The sequence below is a fragment of the Neltuma alba genome, unplaced genomic scaffold (genome assembly GCF_004799145.2).
Source record: "Neltuma alba isolate B1F8T4 unplaced genomic scaffold, ASM479914v2 tig00012161_pilon, whole genome shotgun sequence".
Lineage (NCBI taxonomy): Eukaryota > Viridiplantae > Streptophyta > Magnoliopsida > Fabales > Fabaceae > Neltuma > Neltuma alba.
The window spans coordinates 1-10,608 of record NW_021636708.1 but is presented as its reverse complement, the minus strand read 5'-3'; the positions used below and the strand labels follow the sequence as shown (position 1 = coordinate 10,608).

The 10,608-nt window shown below is 36.0% G+C and overlaps 2 protein-coding genes and 2 long non-coding RNA genes across 5 annotated transcripts; 2 read left to right on the top strand and 2 right to left on the bottom strand.

Annotated features, from left to right (window-relative positions):
• Positions 1–1,487: 1,487 nt before the first annotated feature.
• LOC114723909 (E3 ubiquitin-protein ligase RHA2B-like) lies at positions 1,488–2,137 on the bottom strand. Its single transcript, XM_028910160.1, has 2 exons — positions 1,748–2,137; positions 1,488–1,587 (listed from the first exon to the last, which is right to left on the bottom strand). Exons 1-2 carry the CDS (start codon positions 2,135–2,137, stop codon positions 1,543–1,545), a joined length of 435 nt encoding a protein of 144 aa, XP_028765993.1. The 3' UTR covers positions 1,488–1,542.
• Positions 2,138–3,961: 1,824 nt separating this feature from the next.
• Positions 3,962–5,974, top strand: LOC114723902 (short-chain dehydrogenase RED1-like). The gene is made up of 3 exons (XM_028910153.1): positions 3,962–4,435; positions 5,086–5,245; positions 5,544–5,974. The coding sequence occupies exons 1-3, from the start codon at positions 4,099–4,101 to the stop codon at positions 5,878–5,880; spliced, it is 834 nt and encodes a 277-aa protein (XP_028765986.1). The 5' UTR covers positions 3,962–4,098; the 3' UTR covers positions 5,881–5,974.
• A 1,105-nt stretch (positions 5,975–7,079) lies between these two features.
• LOC114723876 (uncharacterized) lies at positions 7,080–7,632 on the top strand. Its single transcript, XR_003738277.1, has 3 exons — positions 7,080–7,189; positions 7,335–7,461; positions 7,556–7,632. It is a non-coding gene; the product is annotated as an uncharacterized LOC114723876 (long non-coding RNA).
• Positions 7,633–9,348: 1,716 nt separating this feature from the next.
• On the bottom strand, positions 9,349–10,608 carry LOC114723907 (uncharacterized). 2 transcript variants are annotated; one of them, XR_003738279.1, is made up of 2 exons: positions 10,547–10,608; positions 9,349–9,831 (listed from the first exon to the last, which is right to left on the bottom strand). It is a non-coding gene; the product is annotated as an uncharacterized LOC114723907 (long non-coding RNA). The 2 variants fall into 2 exon arrangements; XR_003738280.1 differs by having other exon boundaries at positions 10,553–10,608.

Here is a 10,608-nt window from a genome sequence, read left to right as displayed (position 1 = left end):
TGTTCAGGTATTAGTCTAACAATGAAATCATAATGACACAAAAGCTACAGTTTAATATTCAAAAAATTACAGATATCTATATTAAAACGAAATTTTTAAATCATTCCAACATACCATACTTACAAAAAATAGATCACCATTTGCATTTGCAGCAGATCAGGACGGAAAGAACAAAAGATTCAATGACATAGTGTGTCCTTTGATATTGAATTTGGTCAGCTACCTCTCCTCCTCCTCATTCAATAGTGCCAACGTTTGCCAAAACGACACTGCCCTATGTATGACAGTGACTTTGGGAGGGAGTTTGGTATACTAAAAAAACACTTAAAAATTGTTTTTATGTAAATTGAGATAGAACTCTTTTTATCTACTCATCTCATGCTTTTTAAAATCACTTATAAAAAGCTAATCCAAACACTTTTTTTTTTTAAATCTTATTTCATTGTAGGTCTTGAGATGTTCAACTTATCTCAATGAAATACTTGCCTTGCCGTTTACTTCGCTCAAAAGTGACTCAAATTGAAGGAGCTAATTAGTAAACCATCACTTTGTTGATTCAGATGTTGAGAAATTAAATATTTAGCGACTGTGTTCATTTTGTGAAACAAAGCTGTTGTTAGCGATCGATGGCGACTTGCAAGCAATTCTATTAAGGTAAGTCTATTAGAAGTAAGAAATCACTGCCCATATCTACCCAGATGTTTTTTTTTTTTCCTGCCACTATTTTGCTGGAAAACCAACATGGATTGGCATTTGGAAATGTAATGTTTGCCCGTAATTCTTCCTGTAAAATAAAGCATAGAAGTCCAGATCCAAAGCACACGAAATAAAGGGGAAAACGTGGTGGTCCTGAGTGGACAATCAAACTGTACTCTATAAACAGCTAACTAGTGGTAGTAGTACGCAAATAAAAGAAAGAGTGTACGAAGTGTCAATTTATAATTATTTTGTTTAAATCTGGCGAAACATTACATTAAACTTGGTTGATTAGTTTAATTTGCAGTACCACTTCGTTCCTTACTTCAGCAAATCCAGTGAACCTATCGTCCTCTGAAGCTCTCTCGATATTATCAGCTCTTTAATCAATACTTCAATTATACTCAGCTAACTCTTGTGCGCCCTTCACATAAATCTGGATTTGTGGAGTTGTGGGGTCTTACATTCAACCAAAGTTGCTCTTAAATTGCTTCTACGTTTGTACCTTTTTGATCCATTAAACCTTCTAACTTCTCCACCTACCTAACCATCAATGTCACTCTCTGAAAAATTTCCCTTGTAGACAATAAGAATCTAACTGCTTCTGTGAGAATGGATCTCCATGAAAATCTGCAGAGTAATATCTCCACAAATATCTACTTCTGCTGAGATATTTTCAACGTGAACTGGTCTGATAGAAACTCTAATATCTACAGAATTTCCAGAGATCCAGCTCATTTACTACAAAAAACGATCAAATCATAGAGTCATGCTGTGAGAATAGCAGTAAAAAGGTTGGATTTTTCTTTTACCATAATCTTCATACATACAGCAGACGGTACATCACTAATCTTCCGAGGAATCCCAGAAGGGAAAGATGATCAATTCCCTCTGTACAACCAAAAAGAAAAGAAACTCACAGATCAAACAATGCGTCATCAAGAAGACAATTGTTTCAGAGATATCTTTGCAAGGTGATAGTACCACGTAATGCAAACAAGAAAGACATAATTGGGTGGTGCTCGTTATCATTATTGTCATCATAATTCACCTGATTCCGAAGCCGTCGATAACTGGTCACGACATCTTCTGGAAGGACTCTGTTCCTACAGAGAGGACAAGTGGCCCAAAACTGAAGCAACCATCGGTCCAAGCATTCCTTGTGAAATGTGTGTTTACATTTCAAGTTCCTGACATTTTCGCCTTCTCGAAGCTCAGATAAGCAAACCCTGCACTCTAGTTGGTCCGCCATATTCAGTGTTCTGGTGAAACAAACGGTGGGGCTTTTCTCTTCAATGAGTTGGAGGTACTGGGAGATGGTAATTGGAGGGGTGTGTGTTTTGAGTTTTCGAATGAGGATGATGAATTCTATAAGCAGGAAGACCAGCAGGACGACGGTCTTTGCGTAGAGATGAAAGAAGAAATCTGAGAGAGCTTTCATGGCCGTGGCTACCAAATGTTAATGGTAATGCATTCCAAAACGCAAAATTGTGTTGTTTATAGATGGAACAGGGAATGTATCAAGCTGGTCTTATGGTGGAGTCCATATGGGGCACTGCTCAACCTTTAATTCATTTAGATAATTCTGATTTTAACTTTTAAGTTCAATATGCTATCATTTGAAAAATTAATAGTTAAGATCTCTTTTTATTACATATTTACAATTATTAAAAACTAAATATTTTAAAATCAGAAGACGAAAATAAAAAATAAATATACACGATTTAATTTTGATTTGAATAACACAGATTTTTTTTTTTTGCCAGAGTGAATAACAAATTTTTTTAATATAAAGTCATGAAAAATCATGGAAAGGAAAATAAATAAATAAAACTAAGTCAGATCATAATAAGATATTTATATCTTCAATTCTTCATAGAGGCTATTATGGAACATAATGATATCATCCATATATTAAACTAGATAAGCGGGCTAATTTACATATGGCATAACTATTTGACTATACTATGACAGCCTTTTTTTTTTTTTTCTTGGCCAATCTAATCTATTGTAATATTGCTTTTAACATTGGTGATGATATTTTTTAGCAGATTATTTAAAGATAACATATTTAAGAATATGCTATATTCCTATGCATCCTTCATCATTGGTGAATATATCATTAATGCCAGCAAAGGATGCACCGGCTTGGGTGCGGGAATAGTCGCTGGAATTTTTATACAAGGGGTCCCACAGTCACGCTGCCTAGGTGAATAGAAACCATTGTCTATTTATGATAATTTACAAGAAATTATGTCATTTTAAAATTATAAGTAATACGACACTGTTTATTCCAAATCTCATATCTAGTCTAGGACTTATACCGTGTGTTTGGATGGCAAAAATATAATTAAAAGGAAAGAATATTAGGAGAAAAAAACTCCTAAAAACAATAAATATTTGAAATTTGTTTATTTTAAAAATTTTCTTTTTTATTTTTTTATAATAAGGGAAAGCACGAAAACCTACGCTATAGCAAAATTTTCTTTCTTACTATTCCTTCTCTGTTTCTTTTTCATTCAAATGTAATTTGAGTTTAGGGGTTGCTGTCTTCTTATACTTTTTCATTAATTATAATTTTTTTCTAAAATATGTATTTTTATGTTAACAACTACTACCTCATGTTTTTAATATAAGAACTTTTTTTACGGTTATTTTTGTCCTAAATATAATGTCTCGATTTGTTTTATTTTTTATATTTATCTATTTTTTTCAAAGTAATTCTTATAATAATATTAATTTTAGCTCATACATGTTTTAAGAAAAACAACACCTATATATTATAAATAACTATATAACTATTTTTTAATTTACTTAAATCAGTCCATTCATATAATATACCACACTCAAACTTTTATGTCAACCTATGTGGGTCCCCATTTGGTGCTCAATTCATCACCCTGTGCGTGATGAGCACCCAGTACTCATCAGCTGATGAGTAATTTGGACCGTTCAGATTTAATATTTTTAAATAATTATTTGAAAATAGAAAAAATTATATTTTAAAAAATAATAGTTAAGAGATTATCTTTATTTTTTATCTTATACCTGTTAAAATTATTATTTAAAAAAAATAAAATTAAAACTAAATCTAGACTATCCAGATCAGATCTCGACCCTTTAGATCCGATGAGTATGGGTGCTTATCAGTTTGCAGATCCAACCTACGTGGGCTGGGTCCGAAATGAAATCCGCCTCGGCTCTTCCCATGTTTAATGCGAATGGGTAACTAGGCCAACGAATCAAAATTTTTCACGAAAGTTCGGCCGGGAATCTGATGAATCTTCGGACACGCCATTCCCATGCTATTGGATCTTATGAAATCCTACTCATTTAAGTTTCTGGCCAGTTTACTTACATACTTGTCTGCTCATATTCTTCCAAATTCGCGTATTTTTCTCCATGGATGTCCAGCCTCAACCCGTTGTTCTCATCACCGGCTGCTCTCAGGGAGGCATAGGACATGCTCTCGCACGCGCCTTCGCCGCCTCCCGCTGTACAGTGGTGGCTACCAGTAGGTCGCGCTCATCCATGGCGGATCTGGATCAAGACCCCAGATTTTTCTTGCAAGAGCTCGATGTTCTGTCGGATGACAGCATCAACCGTACTCTCAACAACGTCCTAAACAAGTACGGTCGGATCGATGTTTTGGTTAATAACGCCGGTGTTCAATGCGTCGGCCCACTTGCCGAGGTCCCTCTCCCCGCCATCCACCACACTTTTGACACTAACGTTTTTGGTTCGTATCATGATCACTTCAAGTTCTCTCTGCGTTGTGAATTGTTCTGTAGTTCTGCCGATTACACTCAAACCTTTAAGTGATAGGAGCAATTTGGTTGTGCGGGTGTATGTTTCCAGGCCCTATATGATTTTTTTTTTTTGGAGGTTTTAAGGATTTGACATTCAAGCATATGGAGTTGCTTATTTACGAATTTGCTATGTAGCGTTGACTTGTATGGATCAAAGATTTAAAGTATCTTGGGATGAACTATGAAACAGAGGGCACAGTAGCTTCAGGAATTCTGGGTTGGTGGGAATACTTGTTTGAAGCCTACTAGAAGAAGAGATTGGAAGGAAAGTTGTGCGAATAGTCTCTGAGAAGTTGGCAACACTTGTTTAAGCTTAGTCACTCTTATTTCAAACCTCAAGTGTAGTTATTTTCATGTACTAAAACTAACTCTTTAATATCATGGTGTCTCATGAACTAATACTACTTTTCAAATTGAAACCGACCATTTATAAAGACCAACATTCTTCCCAGTCCTACCTAGTATGTGAAATTTCTATCTTTGCATAGTACAAGAGGACCGGTATAATAACAGAGCATTATTTGTCATTGCCAAATGCCAATAAAAGACCGCATGTTCCACGTTTCTCTCACATTTGCAGGCCCCCTGAAGTTGATTCAAGCCTGTGTTCCTCATATGGCGGCTAGGAAACAGGGAAAGATTGTAAACATTGGCAGTGTAACTGCTATGGCCCCAGGCCCATGGTCTGGTGCTTACACTTCCTCCAAAGCTGCTCTTCACGCTTTAACAGATACGCTCAGGTAACTTGCTTGTCCTTCAAACTTGTTTCATAGAATTTGTGTTCAAAGTTGCTTAAAATGGTGCTCGGATATAATCAAAATTATAGTTTTAAGAGTGATTTTACAGTATAGGAAATAATTATTCAGAGAAGTTTATCATGATTTGTGTAAAAATGTTTTTAAGTAGCCAAACACCCCTAAATCTACTATAGTGACAATTCACAATAGTATCGGTGACAAAAGTCGGTTGTGCATAACCTCACTTCAACCTAATTGATTTTTTTTTTTCCTTTTTTGGATACATTAATGTGATTTACAGGTTGGAACTGAGCCATTTTGGAATTGATGTCGTGACTGTGGTCCCTGGAGCTATAAAGTCAAATATTGGACATTCTGCAGCAGCTAGCTACGACCGCATGCCTGAACGGAACTTATTCAAGCCTTTTGAAGCTGCCATCCGAGAGAGAGCTTACTTTTCCCAGAAATCCAAGTCCACCCCTACGGACGAATTCGCTAAACAGACTGTAGCTGCCATCCTGAGGAAGAAACCACCTGCATGGTTCTCCCATGGCCATCACTCTTTCGTCATGACCATCATGTACCATTTGCCACTCTTTGTTAGAGATTTTATTTTAAGGAAAGCAATGAAATGTTGACCACTTGAGCTGCTTATATGTTACTGTCCAACAGAACCAAAAAAAATAAAATAATAATAATAATAGAGCTACATATATCTTGCTTTTGTATGAACTATTTTCACCGAATCACTGTCGATGTGCTTCGGGTCAGCTCTCCCCTGTTAACTAGCATGCAAGAGAGATACCACCCTTACTTAAGGGGATGTGTCTATAACTATTTTTTTGGGGCAAAATATGTTGGTTAATGTTATAATTAATGAATGATAAATAAATTGAACACAGATACTTGCGGCAGTGACCCGATGCTTCGGGGACAAGCAAGTTCGCCAAAGCTGAGGCCCGATAATGCATCTTTAATTAAAATCAATTCTTTGAAACCCTGCCAATTATGGCTAGAAAAAGGAAAGGAAAGGAAAGGAAAGGAAAGGAAAGGAAAGAAACCCAGGCAGTCTTAATTCTCAGACCATTAAACAAAGATGAATGCTAGGGCAGTGCCTGACATTTAGGTCAGGCAAAGGGAAAAAAAGCTGAGCAGGAAGATAAGAGGGCCATGCCTTGGGCTTTTATGTCCCACACGGCGTTTGTTACGTGAATGGTCTACGGCGATAAGAAACTGTCATGCTACCTTGCTTCTTAACGCGAGACTTTCGTCTGATTTTCATTTTAATCTTAAATATTATAATTTATTTTATTTTTTATATTTATTTATTTATTTTTAAAATAATCTTTCTAATAATAATAGTTCTAACTAATAAACTTGATTAGTAAAAATATTTTAAAAAAAGACAACACTTATTTATTACAAATAACTAACTTAATTTATTTTCTTAATCTACTCAAATTAGTCAATTAGCTCTTATATTTAGGATAAAAATAATATCAAATTTAATAATTTAGACTTAAGAGTTCATAAAAATATGCTTGTTTCTCGATTGAAGAGTTTTCTTTAAAGATTCGTCCTTCCGTGTTCATAGTCCATTCTCTAATCTCGGTGCTCGTCATCTCCTCACTTCATCGATATCTCCGGTGCACTCATTTCCTTACCCCTCTCTCCCTCATTGCTGCTTCCTCATTCCTCCAACATTTCTAGTCCCCAGTCTCTCCTTCCTCCCTTTTCAATCCTCAATCGGTGAGTCATCAATCTATACTCTCTCTTCCTAACTGATTAGTTTAGTCAATTTTTCAACTGAAATCTAATTTGTACCATTTAGTGGCTTTTCGTGTATACAATTTAGTGGGTAAGGACAGCGGCTTTGGTGGCGCCGTTTGATAGAGCTACGAAGTTATGAAAACAAGAGAGCTTGTCTTTAGTTTGAGTTCAATTCAGGTATGGCATTATGCTTCTTCCACAATGTTGAAAACTTCCTTTAACGTTGCTCTCCTCTGTCTTGCTACTTTTATGAATGATAGTTTGATATGCTCTGTTGCTTTATCTAACTACTATATTATTCATGTCGTTGAAATGTACTTAGAGACTCAACCTGAATGTCGGCTTTTAAGACTTGCTCAGATGGGTCTTGGACATGAAGGAGCTCATCTTCATGGGAGAGAGTTTTGAAATTGGGTCTTGAAAATGATGGATTTATTCGTAGTTGACTGGTGTATATTTATGCGAATAGTGGGCTCTTCAGTGAAGCGAAGAGAGTGTTTGATGGTCTCGTTGATGTTATAATTTTGAACTCATTGATCATAGGTCCTTCTAAATGGAGGGAAACTGAAGAGGCCAAGAACCTGTTTGATGAAATGCTTACAAGAGCCTCTGTCACAAGGAATTCTATGATTAGCGGGTCTGTAAGAAACGGGAAACTGATGGAGGCATTATTAGAGCTTTTCCACAGGATGCAGGAAGAAGGGATTGAGCCTAGTGAGAATGCTTGTGCTCATCGGCTCACTTCAACAAGGGAAATGGATTCATGATTGTATAAGAACGACTTTGAGTTTAACGTTATTGTTGTAACAGCAATAATTGACATATATTGCTAATGTGGATCTATTGAAAATGCTCTCTCCAGGTGTTTGAGGAGTGATGGATAAATATGAGATCAAACCATCATTTAAACATTACGGTTGCATGATTGCAGTGCTAGGCCAAGCTGAACTACTGGAAGAGGTAGAAGAATATCTGTTTTATGATTTTTCTTTTACATTAATATTTCAGATTTATCTTGCACATTCTATAGTAACAGCTTTAATCAATATAGATGATCGAGCTTATAATGAATATTTCAGATTTATCTTGCTACTGGACTGTTTATGATTCCTGTTCTGTCTCGTTTGAATTATGAATAATGCATGTAATCATGTATGATGCATTATATGTTGTCATTGTTATGTTTCTTGTACCACCTGTTTCTTATTTGAAGCTGCAAAGGCTGTGATTGTATTAAAAAACAGTGACATTCAATATATGATTTTAAAAACAATTATTCCAAACAACTTTTTGTATTTTTTGTTTTTAAATATAATTTTTTAAAATAAACATCCAAACAGATTTTTGTTTTTTTGGTTTCAAAAATTGTTCTAGAAAACAGTTTTATAAAATGTTTTGAAAACAAAAAACAAAAAAAACAAAACCAAACAGGCCCTAAATTTCTGCATTACTAGAATTTGACCTAATCACTCCCAAACCGAAGCCAAATGCAGCGGGAAAAATACGGCAAGGAGAAACCGGACTCTCATATAATCACATTGCACGATATTACGGGAGCTGGATCTCCACTCTGTGACATCATGACCCCCTAACCGTATCCAATGTTCGGGATTTCTCAGATGAAACCGATTCTCTGTTTTCTTCTTCAGTATCATCAGATGGGGATATCTTCGCTGAAGTCCCAAACTGAGGCGGACAAATTTCAGGAGAATCGTACTGGAAAGCCAACCAAACCAGGTAACATCGACGTAACGAATCTGCACGACAATAAATCCATGGTCAGACTTAAACCCTCACATCAATCCTCTCGTCCAACATAATCATGTCTTGGAGATGTTCCCTGGAACTAGTTCAACTTCAAACCATTTGATTTTCTTTTATTTAAGAAAGACTACTCAATTGGATCCCGCTATGATGATGCGACACAACACATATCCGAGTCTCATCCCATGAAAAATATCGAAAACCAGATGCTTCCATTGGCGACGACAGTTTCCTCACAGGAGGCAGACACCGGCAGAGTGCAGGCCTTGGCTTGAGTGGGTCCTCATCGTTTGGCTTTAACGGTAAGATTTGGCCGTGTAGAATACGTAAAACGCCAACTTTTACACGTGGCACTATGATGGTCTCATTTCTCATGGGCTGGCCGTGTAGATACGCTTTGTGCGCGCGCGCTTTAATTGGTTTTCTGAAGCCTTGGATTGGGGTATGAAAAATAATAGGAAAATACTCTTGACCCCTATGATATCCAACAATTTGAATTTTTTTTAACTCGAATGTTGTGGTTTGAAAATGTTTCAAATGCTCTCAGATTCCTAGTGTGTAAAGCCTAGCAGTTAAGCATAACGACAATGAAGCTGTGATTTTTATTCTAAAACGGAACAAAGTCACCAAAAACTACATTCAAAATGCAAGAAGAAAATCGAAACATACATTCAAAATGCAAAGGAATGAGAGAGCGTAAACGTAATTACTGCAAGCTAGCACTTCCGTCACCTCTTCATATTTAAAATGACAGGTAATGAATATAAAAGGCGAAATTTGATAGATAATAGCAAATCGCGAGCTGGGAACTATATGACACCTTGTGTACTAAAATCGAAGCTAGCCAATATATTTGGGGCATTGTGCACGTCTCCAGATTACTTCTAAGATGGCAGCATGCTGTGAGCGAGATCGAACAATGGATATTTTAACATCCACTTACTCGCTTTCTTCATCACTCTCGATTCGATTCAAATGATTCATGTTCATTTCAATAGGTGGAAGATCATCTTCAGAATCAGAGGAGCCTTGACGCTCAATTTCGTGTGCCACAGCTATCCATGCAGAGGCAGAAAGACGCATAAATTAGATACAAAAATAAATGTTATTAGATAACAGATAAAAAAAATACAACTAAGTTATCAATCAAATCTCTCTCTCCATGTCAGAAATAGACTTTCCTAAAACAACTATAAGTCCGTGAGCATATGCAAGAACACAGACACTCCCATGTATATGCACATGTAAAAGACAAAACCTTTCTTAAGTTGCCTTAAAAAAAGTTGGAATAAATTACAGGCTGATCTTGAATTTTAATGAGATCATACACTTCTGCTAGCTTTTCAAAATATACATTTCATTCTTCTTTTCCTCAAATAAATCCCATAATATAATTGAGAGGGGTGTACATAAGGCACTTTATTTTAAAAAAAAAAAAAATCTTAAAATTGGACTAAAATGTAAAAACTTTTTATTTTAGAGAAGTTACATAAATTTCCTCAAAAGTTAAAGTCATGCAACAGGCATATAATGTATAGAAAAGAGAGTTCACAAAGGATGAGCGACAACAAGTCAAGGTATCGTAGTGAATCCATTAGTTCTCTGATTCTCTCAACAAAAGCAGATGACATGTCTTCCTTGCTACATGCCAAAAGGCCACATTCAAGAGAATGGGCGGAACACTAAATTCAAACAGGCCAGAAAAATTGACTTGGATATCATTGGTCACTAATCCCCTATTATGCAGAGAAAAGTTAAGAGCAAAAGAACCTTCACCATCTAAACGAGTCCTTTGAATCTGACTTTGTTGTGACAGCCAAGCATTTTGAACA

Coding starts and splice junctions, on each gene's coding strand:
- LOC114723909 (XM_028910160.1), bottom strand. CDS start 2,137: ATGAAAGCTCTCTCAGATTTCTTCTTTCATCTCTACGCAAAGACCGTC. Junction 1,588..1,747: donor ATCGACGGCTTCGGAATCAG/GTGAATTATGAT, acceptor TTGGTTGTACAG/AGGGAATTGATCATCTTTCC.
- LOC114723902 (XM_028910153.1), top strand. CDS start 4,099: ATGGATGTCCAGCCTCAACCCGTTGTTCTCATCACCGGCTGCTCTCAG. Junction 4,436..5,085: donor TTTTGACACTAACGTTTTTG/GTTCGTATCATG, acceptor TCACATTTGCAG/GCCCCCTGAAGTTGATTCAA. Junction 5,246..5,543: donor GCTTTAACAGATACGCTCAG/GTAACTTGCTTG, acceptor TGTGATTTACAG/GTTGGAACTGAGCCATTTTG.